This window comes from Phocoena phocoena, chromosome 18 (genome assembly GCF_963924675.1).
Source record: "Phocoena phocoena chromosome 18, mPhoPho1.1, whole genome shotgun sequence".
In the NCBI taxonomy this organism is placed as follows: domain Eukaryota; kingdom Metazoa; phylum Chordata; class Mammalia; order Artiodactyla; family Phocoenidae; genus Phocoena; species Phocoena phocoena.
In genome coordinates, this window is record NC_089236.1 from 70,982,786 (window position 1) to 71,002,205 (window position 19,420).

At 39.9% G+C, this 19,420-nt stretch overlaps 1 protein-coding gene across 2 annotated transcripts in view; it reads right to left on the reverse strand.

Moving 5' to 3' along the window:
* Window positions 1–19,420, reverse strand: part of NALCN (sodium leak channel, non-selective) — a 277,231-nt gene that overhangs the window by 200,614 nt on the left and 57,197 nt on the right. For both annotated transcript variants that reach the window (XM_065895809.1, XM_065895808.1), the window contains exons 7-8: window positions 3,411–3,553; window positions 3,177–3,281 (exon numbers count right to left, since the gene is read on the reverse strand). In XM_065895809.1, the coding sequence (XP_065751881.1) occupies window positions 3,177–3,281; window positions 3,411–3,553 (248 nt within the window). The remainder of the gene's footprint in view (window positions 1–3,176; window positions 3,282–3,410; window positions 3,554–19,420) is intronic.

Consider the following 19,420-nt stretch of genomic DNA (forward strand, 5'->3'; position numbering starts at 1 on the left):
CAGCAAGTGTGCTCAGTCAGAGACAATGACAGACCCAGAAATTATTGCTCTCTTTAGACAATCAGAATATTTACTTACCCATCCCTCCATATGACCCTACTGGGCCATGATTTGTATATAAAAGTTAGGTACAGATTGATTGCCAGATGCTGCCTTGTGTCTCTTGTCACTATATATACAAAACTTAGCCTTGCAGGGCCCTAAAGTTTAGTTCTTTCGGTTCTCTTCCAGGGAAAGTGAGATAAGCTCATTCCTACTGTGAATCAGCCTAGATCAGAAGACCACACGACTGGCAACAGGTATCTGAGGTGAAGTGTCTATTAGAGAATGGGAGTGCAAGTCTGGACCGGACATGCACGATGCCCAGGACGTGTTCCGCTAGCACATCGGCCCATCTCAACACCTTTCTCTGGGGCAACACCCCTACAAGCGTGTAGCATGGGAAGTCCTATTGTGGGTTGACACAGGGGGCTATTATATCCTGGATGTACAAATCTCTTGCACTTTAATCCAACGTATAACTGAGCACGTAGCAACAGTGACCTGTGTCAAATGATTATGCAGGTACGAGAGTCACCTTCCCCATCAGAGTTCAGGCAAACTACTGACTACTAATCTGAAAATTTCCACGTTGTTTTCCTGCTACCTGCTGTATTATGGTCTCCATGAGACCTTTGGCATTAATTTTTCTGTAATTTGTTTCTCTGCTGTGACTCTGAGGCAGGTTGCTTTGTTATTTTAAAGAAAGAGTTCTCATCACTGATTCTCTTTTGCCTCTTAACATATCAGAGCCAATTCCTGTTGAACCTCTGAAGATGTCGGAAAGCCCCTACTTTATCCTGTTAATGTGTATAATTTTTCTTTCTACTCACGCAGCCCTCCTGGAAAGTCCAGGGACTTAGAAATATCAACAAGTCCACCATCCCCAGGACCCTCTTTGCCCTCCTATGAGGATAACTTACAGAGAACAACTGCAGACGTCCCACATACTAGAGGAAGACAAGAACTGACTTCATTTCTGAAAAGCTGTGTGCTTCACAATACACAACCATCTTCATTTTATTTCCCTAAAGCCCATCGTTTTGTTAGAATTAGAAACTTGTGATTTAGTGTTTTAAACCATCGAACGAGAGGGCCTTTGTGCAGAGCTGTCTCTGATTTTACAAACATAACAGAATCATGGCAAATGATGCCTCTCCCTTCCACACACACAAAAGCATCTGGAACACTTGCTCAGTGGCTGGCGAGGGGATGGGCGGGGCCTGCGGCCTGTTGCCAGGCAGCCCAAGTGGTGTTTTACCAGAGAGGCTGCTGCTGGAGCTTTGGTTGCTTAGCAACCAGGTCCTCAGCCATAGCATTTTTCTTAATGAAGGTTTTTCACAATTCTCTGTGTGATTACCTCTGCTGAATACCTAGATGCATTACGTCTGAATTACCACCTTATTCCTCCTGATTAAGGACAATTTTGCAACAAAGCAATTTTGTACAACTGTGTTCACAGTCTCTCCACATTTGACTTTCTATTGTAACTGCTGGCTGATTCGGTGGCACTTCCAAACACCACTTTTCCAGCTGTGGTTTTACAAATAAGAGTTACTTAATAAGCACTATATGGTTTTAAAGACATTTTAGGTCATCTCTCAGGAATATCAAATGTGAATTCTGTGTGGAGTTCATAGTTCTATGTCCCACTTCGTTCTCAATGTCTATACTGGAAAACACACCTCCACGAGGCCGTCACTCTATTTAAAAGACATGTCAGAATGGACTTGGAACTTTACGATTTCTCATAGTTCACTAAAAAGATGAGAGAAGAAATGAGTACTAGATGTGGCAGGCTCAGTGAAGGTTTTCCTACATGCCATCTGTGACATAACCTAGATAACACTTAAAAAAATCTTTCGTGGAAGTTTGAATAGCTGTTTGACAAAACTGAATAATATAAATACTATTTCATCTATAATGAACTAGACCATTCGAACTTTCACAACATCATAAAAATACTGCACAAGGCTCTTCCAAATATTAGCATGTTTAATAGCATTTTCACTATTAGCTACTAAATATAAATATTTTATTTTTTTTTACCTTTGCACTTCTTCTTAATTTTATTCCTCTGCTTCCTCATCCCCACTCCCAGTGAGCCACTATCCTGAATCCTTTTCTTTATAATTTTAATACATAGGCATAAATACAATTATTTTTTTAAATAATATATTATTTTAAAAGTAATAATTATATAAATATAATTATTAAAAGTTGAATTTGGAGATTTTCAAAGTAAAATTTGTACCTCGGATCTTTCACAGATACCTTTGTCCTAACAGATCCATGTATTTACAAACTTATGTTAAATTTCTCTTAAAATTTAACATTAAAGCAATAGTTGCAAGGCATAACATAATTTCATTCTCAATTCTGGAATTTTTATTTTCTCTCTCTTTTATTAAGATTTATACCAGAAGAAGATATATAAACCTATTCTTCCTCTTTCTAACCACCAAAAAACAAACACACAAAACAAAACCAAAAATAAAAACAAAAGACATTGGATCTGAATTGCCCTCTTATGTAATAAATGCCATGCCACTTCTAGTCAAATTCTAGGATACTTCCAATTTCTCGGAAGCACAGTGGAAACCTTCTGAATAGGCAGTAATTCCTCAAAATTCACAGGCATGCATTTGGGATGGAGGGGTCTTCTTCATAATTTGTTATATTGTGATTGATTCATTCTGAATGAAATAAATTTTCCTTCTGAAAAATTCTAATCCTATACATAAGGGCCATTATATTGGTTTCAATTACGTGAATATTTTAAAATGGGGAATTCCACAGTTGCTATATTTATCAGCAAGTCCTTGGAGGACATGTGACGGTAGAATCAAATCGAAGGTACATAATAAATATGATAAGCCTGGTTTTCTGTCAAACCCACCCATGGGGCTGTTAAAAATATACGTGCCCTTGCCCCATCACCCAGAAAATCTGATTTGGTCGCTCTGGGTTTGGGGCTTTGCACCTGTATTTTTAAGCAGCTCCCTCAGTGAATCTGATTGCAGAAGTTGGTGATAACAGGGTTTCTCAAGTCCCACCAAGTCCCATCAATTTCCAGGGTGGTGCAGAGGGACACGCCCAGTTCGAGTGGGTTACATCATCATCTCCGGATACTGTACCTGCGTCGTGGCTGTCGAAGTAGTGCTGCTTCTAGATCCCCACATCTGTTGAAACTGTACCCTGATTTCTGCAAATGTTTCAATGATGACAGCAATAAACACATTCTGAAAGAAAATGACAAACCACATTTACCAAGACTGGGCGTGAGGGAGTGAGGGCAACTGAAAACAAACAAAAGATCTGCAGAAACTGTCAGAAAGCATAGACTGGATGAGTACTAATTTTTAGAGTACCTTAACAAGCCAGGCGAGGAAGAAAATAAGGGTAATGAAGTAGAAATAGGAACGCCAGCGGGGAAAGCTGTCGATGGCTCTGTACATGAGGAATACCCATCCTTCCTGGGATGCAGCCTCGTACACGGTGAAGATGCTGGTGCCTGTTAAGAGAGAGGGGAGCCGGCTAAGCTGGGGTGGACTTTTGAAATGAGAAAACATTTTTCAGAAACACAATCAATATTTATCCATGCTCATTTTCTCAATGACAAAAGCTCTTCTAAAGGGACTCAAATCACATGCAACATTTTATTGCTCTTAGTCTTAGGATTTTGATTAAGTTGCTTCTGACTTCAAGCCAGGGCAGTTTTAATATCTCTAGCAATGAAACAATTTTAGGTTACAGATTTCGCTGTTAAATGCATTTAACAATGAGGAAAAGAACACTAACAATCAAGCCAAGTAAAGATATAATATTAAAGGATGGGTACCATGTACGCTTGCCACTTGGGGCTTAACACTTTCAGCATGCTGAAAAGCACTTGAAATAAATCCGAGAACTGGGTTTCATTTGAAATCACGTTCTCATGGGGAGAACTAAAGTATCTTAGGCTGCAAAAATTCATGTGATGGAGCCTGTCTTTGGAGTCCATGGTGTTTACACTGAACACCAAAACGTAAGTTAGTAAATCATTAAAGAGTACTTTGTATCGTCTACGAGAATTGCCTCATTGAAAATACTACTGATAATGAAAAGAAGGAAAAGGGAACAATATGTGGGCAGATTTTTGAATGTATGGTTAAGAGAATCTAAAATGTCATTCAGAGGAAAGCCAGTGTTTATTCTTCACGGCATTGTGAGTATGTGTCATTATTTCCCTATTTTACAGATGGGAAAACTAATGCACATAAAGTGTAGGGAGTTTGTCTAAGGATGCACACATAATAATTAGGGGAACTAGAATTAACCCAGGCACTCAGGAACGAGGACCTGCATATTTAACTGTGATAATATCCTGTCTCCGGACATCTTTTCTGTGGCTTAGTTTCCCCATCTGTAAAATGGGGAAATAATAATTAAGACATACCACAAAGTATTGTGAGGATTAAATGATTTCGTTTCTGTCAAGCACTGACATTTGATGAGCACTTAATAAGTTTCAGGCATTATTATAAACATTGAAAATAACTGCTCATTATTTTGTGAAAAACCATAAAAATAAAAAATATAGTACTCAGTTGAAGTTGTTTACAAAACAAATATGGGTTTTTATTCATAAAACTGGTAAACATTTGTACCTCAACAAATTCCACTGCCATAAATGAGTTAAATTATTATAGAATATAAAGCCAATATCCACCCATATATGTGCTAATTTAAAATTAGAATGTGCATACAATCAAATGTCCAAACTAAGAAGGAGGTTACTAAATTTGCCTGACGTCTGACTGCCTCTCTGGGTACTGTGCATGCAGGAAGAAGAACCAGAGCATCAGTGAATTCGAAAGCACCCAGAACAGCAGAAAAGTGTAGCAGCAAATGGGGACAAATGAGAAATAACAAGGCTTGAAAGAAAAGCTGAGAGAAAGAGGGAAAGCGGATCCCTGTTTGGTGAATGCCTATTAGGCACTAATCTGTGCTACGTAGTTTATGTAGAATATAACTTCATACATGTACTGCCTCTCATTTTAAGAATCATATTTGGTACATTGGTAAGTCGTTGCCATAGCAACTAGTATTTGTAGAACACGTTTAGTTTCAAGGCTCTTTCACATACTTAAATGCTAAGGAAATCCCTGTCTAATTAGGCAGGTAGATGGGTAGGTGGGTATAAGCACAGATATATCCATCACATTTTACAGAAAAGCAAAGTGAAGGTCACTAGATAATGAAGTTGTCCGAGTTAAAAAGAAACAAAACCAGAATCTAAACCCACATCATCAGGCTCCAGGTCTTAAACTCTTTTTTTCTTTACCATTTACTTATATATATTCTTACTTGGCACCGGGGCTTTAGAAAGACCTTATTTTCTCTTATCCTCAATTCAAATGAAGTAATCGATAATTATTTTCTGAGGGACTATGTTTATAGTTTATAGTCTATTGAGGAACTCATACAAGAATATAACTTTTAAGAGAAAGATTCACAGAGGAACAGCATACACCAAATATAAAATGGCAACAGAAAACAGAAGTGACTGTTACCATTAATGATCCCTACGTACTAAAAATATACGTTTTTGCTTTTATGGTCTGAATACAAAGGACAATTTTAACATGACGTAATTTAAGTCCCTTATTTTTTTTCTAGTTATGTGAACTAAAAAAGAAAAGTGGCTGCAGAAATCCATTATGAATTACCATTAAAGTTTAACTGCTTTACCAATTGAGCATTTACAGGTAAAATACGAGGATCATCAATGTAAGATTAAATGTGAAAGGAACACTGAAAATTATCCTTCCTCTAACTTGCGCAGATCTTTATTACACCTACAAGGAAGACACTATTTGAAATTAAGTAAAAAATAGTATGTTCAATGAGTAATCTTGCAGCTTTTACTCCATTTTCCCTAATTCGACACCGAAGAAAGAAAAGTAGGAACCTCCAGTACAGCTCAGAGAGCAAGGTTTGTTGCTACAAAGAGATGAGACACTTGTGAAAGTGGAACCAAAAAACTCCCTGAGAAAATGCTTATTATTGAAAAAAGTGTTTCCCGTGTACAGGAACGATGCGGGGTCAAAGGCTTCGGGGATGTCACTGAGTTGCAAGAGCAAATGCAGTGGAATAAGACAGCCCTTCCTCACCCCTTTCCTGCTCCTGACTTCGACAAATGTACGAAAAGAAGATCACTTTTGAAGAGGCTGTCCAATGTTTAAACTGACAAAATAAAATGTATGATCTTCTTACTTTCTGTGAGACGCCGACAACCCTGAGCATGAACTGTTGCCGCTCACACTTATTTTGCACATCCTGCCCCCTCTGGCTGCCCCGGTGCTGCCAACTCCCCTGTGGTCCTCCAGCCCAGCTCACCTCCTCTGCCCTCAGGCCACTCGCGACGCTGTTCCTCCCAGAGAGGCCTGAGCTCACCTGTATCCTGTCACTTGTCACACTGACTTCTGTTACCTTGTTTGTCTCCCTAGCTAGGTGTCAGCACTCTAAGTTAAAACTGTATCTTTCACTTCTGGACTTGGCATTGAGAAACACTCCAGAACTGGTGATAAATAAAACAATGATCATATATTATAGAGACACAGGAAGGCCTTCCTCATATACTTGGTTTTTTTAATCGATTCATCCTTGGTGTAAATATTACACAGATAATTTGGAAACAAAGGGAACTATTTTATAACTGACTTTATATTGGGCTGATTTTCACAATTCACTTAAAACACATACACATATATCAATTTAAAAGCTCACGCTACAGAGAAACAGGAAAGTTTTCCTCTATGTTTAATACAGAATGGGATACTGCTAGAAAACAACATATTGATACATACGAAACACTTTTTCTAGCTATACTCCAGAATATTTTTAGTCCATTTGAATTATGGAACTAAAATTTCTAGCTGAAAAGACCACACTTTTGTTAAATGAATAATGATTCTACAATAGCACCTGGAAATAGAATGCATTCTCTTTCCGGAGCCCGTGTGGCCTGCTCCAAAAATACTTCTGGGAAGCTCCTGGAACAGCATGGCTTTCTTAGACCCCAAAATCTCAAAGCACAAATGCAAGCCGTATAAGAAACAAAATCCCAACAGTGATACTCAGCTCGTCAATTCTCTTAACTTCATTCATTCTTCTTGACCTCTTCCTTTGGTGGTTTGAATTCACTAGCTAAAAAGACCCACAAGTCTACATTTAGAAGATAAATCCTCACCTGGGAACTTTCTACAGGCTACCTATATTGAGATATAGTAGAGGATTTTTTGAATAGCTCTGAACAAAATTATATTCCAATCTGTTTTGACTATCTTTAGGATATTTACTGCTTGGTTGTCTTCCGTGAACTCTTTTTCCATGAAAAAAAGGGAGAAATTGACTGTGTCCTGGGAATATTCCTTATTGTGTTTTCTAGTCATACATTACGTGACACCATTGAGTCATCTGACTTTCAAATGACAGGGTCATGAAATTGTGGTTAACTAAACAAGCTACAAACTTGGGGTTCCTATTCCACCAAACTTCCCCTCACCATCTCCCCATTTACCTCTTCACATGAGTTGTACCCTCAAATCTGATGGATGGAACTCAGGTGATAATAAATTTTACCCAACAGTGGTGATTAAAAAGTAAATCTATTTGTCATGAGACAGTTAAAAACACAGACTATGTTAAAAAAAAAAAAACAACAATGAGAGAGATGTGTATTCTTAAGGTGGACATCTGGATTCAGCATAATCAACTTTTGTCACTAAGGCTGGATGCATCCAGATATATGAAATGTGAAGAAGGTCAGGAGACCAACACAGCAAGGAAGGCCCACCCTGACTTACAGAGGTTTGTTAAATAAATCAACAATAATTAAATTACTTGGGATGATGTCACCTTTCTAATGAAGAAAACCTTCATGAAAATGTTTTCTCTTCCTTGAAATTATGTTTAATTTTACTAAACTATATTTCCAAACTAATTATCACAAGTATTTCCCGACAGACTGTGGTATAACTTTATGATTATAATAATCTATACACAACTCATCCACATGCTTAGCTGATGATCGATCCACAGGCATTCAGCCTGAGGATTGCTGAGTGGCCACTGAGTTAACAAAACAAAGTAACATTTTTTATTTGCTCTTCCAGAACATGGAGCAAACACAAAAGGACTTCTTTTCTTCTAAATGCTTCAAAATGTATTTAGAAACCTTATGGGTTTTGAGGTGAATTTTTGCTTAGAATTTTCTTTTTTTTAAACAATTAAGCCCTCTTTTGACACAACTTTGCCTCACTGGTGAGACCACTTTGTCAGTTACCTTAAACCTCACTGTTCACAGCACTAAAGCTTTACGACAAGATCAAAGGCCATGTGGAAAAAAAAAACACACACACATATGTTTTTATATATTTTCTAAGTGAAACTTCTTTTATAAGTCATAAAGATTCTTAGTTGAAATGTATTTCTTCAGAGAGAGAATTTCTAAACACCCAAGTGCTAAATATGAAATACTTCTAGAAAAGGAGAGGTGAAAGCTTTAACTACAGTATTCACAAATGGAAAAGAAGTGTTGACAAGGCTGATGCTGACACTGGCAGGAAAGTTTAGGCATAAAGTAGAGCAATTCCAAGGATGCCGAGCCCATATGCCAACTAAAACAGTCCCTGCCTCTGGAGTTGGGCAATGTCCACGGAGGCTGGAAATAAGAGCAGCAAAGCAGAGGTCATGACAGGTAACTGTCACACCCCTGCCTTTGAAGAGCAGTGGTTTTAGATCAAAAGAGCTTCTTGGAAATTTATTTTCCGTTAGTTGATTAAAAAACAAAACAAAACTATGCTTAGCCGCAGTTAGCTTTCAGCGACCTTCCCTAGCATTCAAACTGTCCACTGCTTCTAACCTATATGACCTTCCTGGGCCTCAGACTCTGGCCATAATGGTACTTGCTGGTCACCACTAACACATTAAATAAATGTTCTTTAGTAGCTTTTAAAATTTTCTCAAAAAGCAAGCAAATCATACCATGTAGGAAATGTGGTTTCTTTTAGAGTGTTTTAGCTTTGTCACTCACTTGTGAAAGATCTATTGGAAAGTACACTCAAAAGAAATCAAGGCAAAAAGGCCAGAACGTCATGTAATTCTTAGGGAGTTACCAGTTATGACATTAGAATTTCATAATAGTCCAAAATTAGAACCAAGCATTTGGAAAAAGTACTAAGACTTTCTTGTCTTCATATCTGGGGACACACATGGTTCATATCTCTGCATTACCAGGCACAAGCAAGGAAAATACAAATTAACTTTAAGGTAAAGTTGGTCAGTCTACCTCAGAATAGCCACAATAGTGAGAATTGGTTTTATTTTTAAATAAAACTGAACTAGTAAATAAGCACAGGATAGAAAGATCAACCAAGATTGGAATTAAATAATTTTACTTTTTTGTTCAGAGGCATTTTAAAATCTGATTCAGGTCTAAGTGGGATAGAAGAAAGATACCTGCGTGATATTGACCAAATGTAATTAACAATAAATTAGATAAGAAATACAAATAACACATGGCTTTAACTAAAAATAGAGTTCTTGTTTGTTTTATGATAAACATACAATTTCCATAATTTACAACGAAAGATTTAATTATTTTGATTTAACCACTGATATAATGTAAAACCGAAAATAAGAACAAGTTCTAATATAATTCATATTAATACTATAATCGAACAGTTACAACTGAATAGGAAATAATTACTTATTGTTAAAAATTTAAAACTATACATAGGTAAATATTTGGTCATATATCTTCACATTGATATTATGTGTACAAAAATATTCACAGAATTTTTCCTGTATTTGTTGTCTATTTTCTTCCATAGACTCCTAAGGCTAAAACAGGTTTTAAAATTCAGCTTTTCAACTGGTTTAGATTTATTTTTTGGATGTGTCACAGATATAATTTTAGATTTCTTAAGGTTATATACTAAGATTGAAAAACAGTTTGCATGTATTAAAAGCTGTGTTAACAAGGAAGCAAGATACTATGTTTTCCTACCAGGCCAGCATTTCCAATGTAAACCAGAATTCTACATAGGTGAGGTAAGAATGTGAGCAAATAGTGAAAACTTTCCAGAGAATTAATAGACTTTTTTTCTCTTTTCTTTCTTTTTTTTTTTTTGCAGTACACGGGCCTCTCACTGTTGTGGCCTCTCCCGTTGCGGAGCACAGGCTCCGGACGCACAGGCTCAGTGGCATGGCTCACAGGCCCAGCCGCTCCGCGGCATGTGGGATCCTCCCGGACCGGGGCACGAACCCGTGTCCCCTGCATCGGCAGGCGGACTCTCAACCACTGCGCCACCAGGGAAGCCCTAGACTTCATTTTTTAAGAGTAGTTCTGGCTTGTAGGAAAACTGAGTAGACAGCACCAAGAATTCCCATTTATCCCCTCTCTCTGCACCCTATTAAGCTCTTGCATTAGTGCGGTACGTTTGCTACAATTCGTGAACCCATATTGAGCCATTATTATTAACTCAAGTCCATAGTTTACATTATAGTTCACTCTTTGTGTTGTACAGTTAGATGGGTCTTGACAAATACATAATATTATGTATCCACTATTACAGTATCATACAGGATAGTTTCCCCATCCTAAAAGTCCACTGTGCTACACCTATTTAACTCCTACCCTTCTCTGAAACCATGGCAACCACTGACTTTTTCACTATCTCTACAGTTTTGCATTTTCCAAACTGTCATATAGTTGGAATCATAGAGTAACAGCTTTTCAGACTAGTTTCTTTCACTTAACAATATGCAGTTATCTTTCCTCTGTGCCTCTTGGTGGCATGACAACTCACTTCTTTCTACTGCTGAACAATATTCCTTGTATGGATGTACCACAGTTTATCTCAAGTTATACCCAATGAGGGGGCATCTTGGTTGCTTCCAGTTTTTGTCAATTAGGAATAAAGCTGTTATAAACAATCACATGCAGGTTTTTGTGTGGATATGTTTTCAATTCATTTGGGTAAATACCTAGGAGCATAATTGCTCAATCATACAGTGAGACTATATTTAGCTTAAAAAAAAAAAAAACAAAAACCTGACCAAGTGTCTTCTAAAGTGGCTGTACCATTTTGCATTGTCACCAGCAATGAATGAAAGTTCCTACTGTTCCACGTTCCCACGTTCCCATCAGTATTTGGTATTGTCAGTGTTTTGGATTTGTGTCACTCTGAGAGATGTGTAGTAGAATCTCGTTGTTTTAATTTGGAATTCTTTAATCACATATGATGTTGAGCATTTTTTATATGCTTATTTGCCATGTGCTTATCTTCTTTGGTGAGATGTCTGTTTTTTGCCCATTTTTAAATTGATTTGTTTTCTTATTGTTGAGCTTTAAGAGTTCTTTGTATATTTTGAATACATGTCTTTCATCAGATATGTGTTCTTCAAGTTTTTTCTCTAGTCTGTGGCTTGTCTTTTTATTCTCTTAAGAGTGTTTTTTGCATAACAGAAGTTATTGATTTGAAGAAGTCCAACTTAGTTATTTTTTCTCTTATGTATCATGCTTCTGGTGTTGCCAAACCCCAAATCACTGCCAAACCCAAGGTCACCTAGATATTTCTCCTACGTGATCTTCTACAGTTTTATCATTTTACATTTTATACTTAGGTCTATGACCCATTTTGAGCTAATTTTTGTGAAAGCTATACTGGATGTATCTAGATTCACCTTTTCTTTGTGTGAATTTCCAGTACTTACAGCACCATTTGTTGACAAGGCTATCATTTTTCCATAGAATTGCTTTTGCTTCTTTGTTGAAGACCAATTGACTGTATTTTTGTGGGTATATTTGGGGGCTGGGTATTCTGTTCCATTGACCTAGTTTCTATTTTACAGCCAATACCACACTATCTTGATACTGCTTTAGATTAAATCTTGAATTTGAGTAGTGTCAGTCCCCTGACTTTGTTCTTTCTCAGCATTATGTTGACTATTCTGGGTCTTTTGCCCATTCCATATACACTATAGAATTGGTTTGCTGACATCCACAAGACCACATGTTGGGGTTTTGATTGGGATTGCATTGAATCTTTTTTTTTGCGGTACACGGGCCTCTCACTGTTGTGGTCTCCCCCGTCGCAGAGCACAGGCTCCAGATGCGCAGGCCCAGTGGCCATGGCTCACGGGCCCAGCCGCTCCGTGGCATGCGGGATCCTCCTGGACTGGGGCACTAACCCGTGTCCCCTGCATCGGCAGGCAGACTCTCAACCACTGCGCCACCAGGGAAGCCCTGCATTGAATCTTTACCTCGCAATGGGAAGGACTGATATCTTTGATGCTCTGTTGTTAGGTGTATATACATTAAGGACTGTTGTGTTTTCTTGGAGAACTGACCCTATATTATTATGCAATGCCCATCTTTCTCTCTGATAACTTCTCTTGCTCCGAAGTCAGCTTTGTCTGAAATTAACACAGCTACTCCTGCTTCATTTTCATTAGTGTTAGCATGGTACATCTTTCTCCATCTCTTTACTTTTAATCTATCTGTGTCTTTATAGGTAAAGTGGGGTTCTTGCAGACAACATATGGCTGGGTATTGTTTTTTAATCCACTCTCTTAGTCTCAAATAATTGGTATATTTATACCATCCCCATTTAAAGTAATTATTGATATAGACAAATTAAATATACCATATTTGTAACTGTTTTCTTTTCATCGCAATTGTTCCTTGTTTCTTTTTTGCCTTCTGTCTGCCTCTCTCTTTATATGATTCCATTTTTACTCCTCTCAGCATATTAATTATACTTCCTTTAAAAAATTTAGTGGTTGCCTTAGGGTTTACACTATACATTTACAGCAAATCTAAGTCCACTTTCTAATAATACTCTACCTCTTCAAAGATGGTGCAGGAACCTTATAATAGAGTATCCCCACTTCCTCCTGTCCCTTATAAGACTGCTGTTATTCATCTCAGTTATCCATAAGCTCTAATCACCTAATATACTATTTCTATTATTATTTTGAACAAACAGATACCTATTAAGTCAGTTAAGAATAAGAAAAATAAGATATTTTATTTACCTTCATATATCACTTTTCCAACACTCTTCTTCTTTATGTAGATCTGAGTTTCTGATCTACATCATTTCCCTTCTCTAAAGAACTTCTTTTATCATTTCTTGTAAAGCAGTTCTGCTGGCAACAAATTCTCTTAAATTTTGTCTGTCTGGGAATGTCTTTATATGTCCTCACTTTTGAAAGATACTCTCGCTGGATACAAAATTCTAGGTTATTTGGATTTTTTTTTACACTTTAAATATTTCATTTTACTCTTTTTTTGCTTGCATAGCTTCTGAAGAAAAGTCTAATATAATAATTATCCTTGCTCCTCAATAGGTAAGGTGTTTTGGGTTTTATCCCCCTTTGGCTTCTTTCAAAATTTTCTCTTTGTCTTTAGTTTTCTGAAGTTTGAACAGAATATACCCAGGTGTAGATATTTTGGTACTTACCCTACTTGGTGGTCTCCGAGCTCCCTTTACCTGTGGTTTTGCATCCAAAGTGAATTTTGGGAAATTCTCAGCCATTAATACCTCACATATTTCTTCTGTTCCTTCCTCTCTCCACTTTTTGGTATTTTCATTACATGTATGTTAGCCTTTTTGTAGTGGTTCATAGTTATTTGTCATTCTGTTCTATCTTTTTCTCATTCTTCTTTCTCTTTGCATTTCAGTTTGTGAAGTTTCTACTGACATATCTTCAGTCTCAGAGCTTCTTGCCTTGGCTGTGTCTAGTCTCCTGATGAGCCCACCAAAGGCATTTTTCATTTCAGTTAGAATGTTTTTGATCTCTAGTACTTCCTCTTGATTCTTTCTTAGAGTTTCTATTTCTCTGCTTATATTACCCATCCGTTCTTGCATGTTGTCCACTTTTTTCATTAGAACCCTTAGCCTATTAATTAAAGTATTTTCAATTCCAAATTACTTGATAATTACAAAATTCCCATCATATCTGAGTCTGGTTCTGATGCTTGCTTTGTATCTTTAGACTGTGTTTTATTTGCCTTCTACCAGGCCTTGTAATGTTTTGTTGAAAACTGGACATGATATATAGGTAACAGTAACTGAGGTAGGTAGGCCTTTAGTGTAAGGTTTTATGATAATCTGGCGAGAGGTTAGGCTGTGCTTAATGTATGCCATATCTGTAGGTGTCAAAGGCTTCAATGTCCTTTAGTGTCCTGGTTTCTGTGTCTCCTGCTGTCTTTACGCTTCCCCCAAAATTCCTTCTAAACAGACTCTGTGTCTTGCAGCTAGGTTGTAACCTGGTTATCATTTTGGAGCCCTGTTAATGTGATGATAAAGTGTTGGAGAGGAGAAACATTCTATAATCTTATGATTAAATCTCAATTTTTTTAGTCAGTCTTGAGTCCTGGCTGTGACCTTCAGAAGAGTTTCTTAGACTCTTTTTCTCAGTTTATGTGATGCAGAGAGGCCAGAGGGGCTCTGCTCATCTACCAGCCCTCCTCCGAGGTCAGATGAGGCTCTGGGAAAGCAGATGTCCTCCAGGGCATGCCTGTGTCATGAACAGAGGGCTCTGGGCTTATTTCAGAATAGTCACTGTTCCTCTCCCCCTGCAGGAAGCATGAAGGAATTTTTCTCTGATCATCATCCTAAGAACTGGGTAAGGCTCCTGGAGGTAAAACTCATGAAAGCGTTGGGTCCCCCTAAGACTCGAGGGATTGTCAAATCTTAGGCTAGTCCATGCTCTGCCTGCAGGAATTACCCAACTTTAAGTGTCTCTGGCACCAGTGGCTTCTGCCCCTGGGGAGCAATGATTCTCTGCATTTGCTGTCTCTCCAAATTTCAAGGAGCACTTTGCCCTGCAACCTCAACTCTCTGTTAGATCTAAGAGCATTGCTGACTCAGAATTGTTGGTTTTCAGTTTGTTTAGCTTTTTTTTCTTGTTGTGAGAACAGGACTGACAACTTCCAAGCTCTTTACATGTTGGAGCAGAAACCAGAAGCCGTTAAATAACTTCTTTTCGATTTAAGGTACGGATCAGAAATAGCATGGGCCAATGAGCCTCCTGTCTGATTAAAATGAGAGTTCTAAATTAACATGCAAAGGCATAACTCACTGCTCACCTGCAGTCTAGTCTGTTGGTCACAATTTGGCTTGTGCACTAGTAACAGCGTAGGGGTGAAAAGACCATCATGAGCACAAAGTAAGGCTACATTACGGTCGTAAAGCCGCTTGGGGCCGGCCCCACGCACAGTGTCAGAATCTTACTGTGCCATATGTGGATTTCCCCGTTACTAATGTTTTTCTCCTTACACCTTAACAGCTGCCTGTTTTTCTGCTTCATTTTAACAACACACTCTAACACAACATTTGACACAGACAACAGCACAAAAATAGGACAGTGGAGAAGGAGGAAGAAAAAATCAGTCATTCATGAGATATGGTCAAAGTACCCATTATATAACAGCACAACAAACTTAACCAAAGCCAAAGAGCTCTGAGCAGCTGTGATCTGGGCGGCCCATGCCTGGAATGAAGTGGCTCTCCACACTCTCATGAGGCACACTGGCCAGACTGCTACACAGGTCAGAGCTTCTCTAGCAAATACTGGGCTCATGACATTAAGAGAGCCATCGGGCACTTGCACTGTGTCAGATGGTATGATATTCACTTTTTCACCCCTGGGCAGGAGAACGACAGAAAAATCATCCTTGGGAATACTACCTAACATCCAACGTGCAGAGAAATATGTCTGGAATATGGAGTAATTATTTAAAGCTTTAATAATCTTTGATTTAACTATTATTCAGCAGGGATATAATCATACTCATTCTTCTTCATCAATAATAATAATTATTATTATTTAATAATATACTTATTATATTTATAAAATAATAATTATTATTATTATTTGCTGATGTAACTCAGCATTATACAATTAAAAGAGGGTTTCCACGAACCTCCATAACAGATTCACCCAACAACCCTGTAGATTAGGAATGAGAGGACAGGGCAGGTGTTGCCTCTTTTTGCAAAGATGAGGAAATAGAGTTGAATGTTTTACCCAAATCTCTTACTTGATTAACACCACCATTCTTTGCCTTCTCATCAATGGTATTGACTTAAGAATTGGGAATAAGTACCCAGTACGTTAGCAGTGTTTTATTATTCTCTTAAACTTGAATAAATTTGCTATTACTTTGATAGACTTATATCACACTGTCAGCACAAACTGCTGAAGTTTAAAGGGGGCACAAGGACTTGTACCATCTACATAGCTACTTGAGTGAAAAGGCTCTTTCCTTTGGCCCATTTAGTTTTTCCAGCCTTTTAAACCCTCTGTTTTGACCTAGGATTCTTGAATACTTCTTGCTTTAAAAAGAGAGAACAAAGAACAGACTGATCTTATTTCCATGACAAACTCTCACCCAACCATATCTCTTGCCTCGTTTTCCCCCAAAGCTTTGATTTTAAGGGATGAGCTAATCCTCTGCAACACAGGACATACCATTATTTATCTTATTTTATCGGCAGGATGTAGTAGTTTAAAAAGTTTGTCCAGATTTTTTTTTTAATTTATTTTTGGCTGTGTTGGGTCTTCGCTGCTGCATGCAGGCTTTCTCTAGTTGCGGCGAGCGGGGGCTACTCTTCTTTGTAGTGCACGGGCTTCTCATTGCGGTGGCTCCTTTTGTTGTGGAGCACGGGCTCTAGGCGCAGACTTCAGTAGTTGCAGCACGCAGGCTCAGTAGTTGTGGCTCACAGGCGTAGGTGATCCGCGGCATGTGGGATCTTCCCGGACCAGGGCTCGAACCCGTGTCCCCTGTGTCGGCCAGTGGACTCTCAACCACTGCGACACCAGGGAAGCCCTGTCCAGATCTTAAAGTGTACATTTCTTTATTTTCCTCCCCCCAGAGACCGTAAACACCACAAGAGCAGCCTGGCCTATGACATAATGATAGGCTCATCTGGACAAAACGTAAACAAGTAGGTTAAGTGAGCCAATGAAAGTAAAAAAGCAGAGAGCAGGTCAGGGAGAGGGGCTGCTGGAAATTTTCAGAGAGAAAACGCATGTAAAAGGGAAGGAAGGATGTCTTGGATAATGAGAAGAGAAGGCTGCTCAGCTGCCTTCTTGAACGGGCTCCAAATCTGGACTGTCTGCCCTGATTTCTACGAAGAGATCGTGCCTGGGGCCAACTGGTGACCCACACCAGCTGCTAGGGCTCCCAGCACCGGGACAGCAGACTCGCTTTGCCTCCTAAGGATGCTCTGTGGTCCTCACCGGTGGTCACAGAGAGGCTGCCCGTTCCCAGCTCCCTCCCCAGGGCCTCACTCTAGCCAAATGGCTCTACTTTCTCCCCACCCATCCCCTTTACCTTCATTCTGCTGCCTCAGGGGACCCTTCTCCCATATGGGTCCTCAGCTAGGCAGATAAACCCTTGGTTTTATTCTCAAGGTCTGAAAGCACTGGACGCTCACAGATCTGCTCCGATGTACACACCCCAGCCTCGGAAGTCCAGGCATTATAATATCACTCTGTTCACTGAAGTGGCTGCCGTAGTATTTTAACCCCATTTACAGAGGAAGAAACCGGGGTGGAGGCAAGTTGAGTCATCTGTGCAAAGCGGGATTTGAACACATGTTCCTTGGACCTCTTTCTCCTCAGTACTGTGCCACTGTCTGGCTTCTGCCTTGATGGGCCCGAGTACCCTGCAGGGCACATGCTGCCACTGCTTCCTCCTCCCGCCAGCAGGCTCACTCCAGCCTCCAGGGATGCTTCCTTCTCCTTCTGTTCCCTCCACAGCCCGTGCTGCCACGGAGCAGGGGGCTTCCGGCTGTGGCGGTCACAATTCTGACGTCTCCTTCTGAGACTGCATAACCCTCAAGCTGAGGGGAAGCAGAGAGGCTCATCTCCTGCCCCTGAGGGTCATCCCTGCTCAGGGGAGAGGAGGGGAGGGCCCCTGGGGCTGCCCTCCTCATAGGACGAGGCCTTGTTCCTGCAGAGGGGTGCCTCTCTCCCCAGCCCTTCCCCACTGTTCCCATCAGACTTCCCTTGCTGGGCGGAAGTTCAGGTGCTGTTGTCGGACGCATCTTCCTGGCCTTTAAGAACCCAGGCTCCTGCCTGTCGTTTCTGAGGTGGAAGTGGGGGCTTCTGAAGAGACGTCTCCAGTTGCTGCAAGAGCCACGTGTGGGGCAGGCTTGGAGCGCATGCTGTTCTGGAAATATCCATGGCAATGGGCAGGCGTGAGCAGCTCCTTCTGGGCCACGAAGATGAAGGCAACAGAAGAGGCTCAAAGAATGTTCTTTAAAAAACCACATACATTTGGCTACTGTGGGTAGATGCTGTACAGTCAAGTAAGGCACATTCCTCAGTGATCAGTATTTTCTTTGCTCAGTGGGGCATCTAGAAATCAAGAGATGAAAATACTGGGGAAAAAAATCAGTTCTGTTTTATGAAAAACTGAAAAAGCACTGGAAAACAATACAGAAACTAGACAATCGTGATTGTTTTATATAAAGAGCACTGTGTGAAAATCCTAAACACTGGTACTGCTTTACATTGTATTTGGATATAAATATTTTCTGACGTTGTAAACGAGTGGAAAAGCAAGTCCTTGGTTTGGCTTCTCAGGTCTCACCGTTACTTCCTGGTGCTCAAAGACAAATGCTGATCCTTGTGTCGACTGGCAATTAGTATCTTGAATTCAACCCTCAGATCAACGTGGACTCAGCCAGAACAGGGGCGCAGCTGCATTCTCCTGCACGCATTACAGAGGTCACTGGGTGCCTTTGTGACCAAAGCTCCCCTTTGTCTCAGGGGGAAAAACCCAGGCCTCAGGCCGGTTAGGTTCTAAGCAGTGCAGTGACACCCTGGGCTGCATTAGGCAGCTCCTGCCCGAAGAAACCACAGACCCCTGGCCACGGAGCCAGAGGGACAATGACCCCGGCTCCCTGGGACCGTCACAGATCACACAGATGGAGAGAAGCATCCTGGTACATGCGGGGCCCTATACACGTTTTAATTCTGTATCGACACCCTGGCAAGTTCATTCTTACCTCTCCTCATTCATAAATGAGGAGACTGTGGCCCAGTGAGGCTAAGAAGTGTCAACCACAAACTGGCACTTACCTTTAGCACTTGCCATCTACCTCTACAAGGACTAAATCATGTGCTGTTGCAGCTGTTGACTTTCAACACCCCCTCAAAGGACTTCAGGGTGGAGATCAGAAATGAGGCCCTCTGTGCTCTGGGGAAAACTGGCAGAACAGGTCTTCAGATGGATATTTTCAGGAGCCATTTTTAAGAGCCCAATTCTTGTATCTCCTCGTATCTAGAAAAGCACTAAAATCCTTCATGGTGA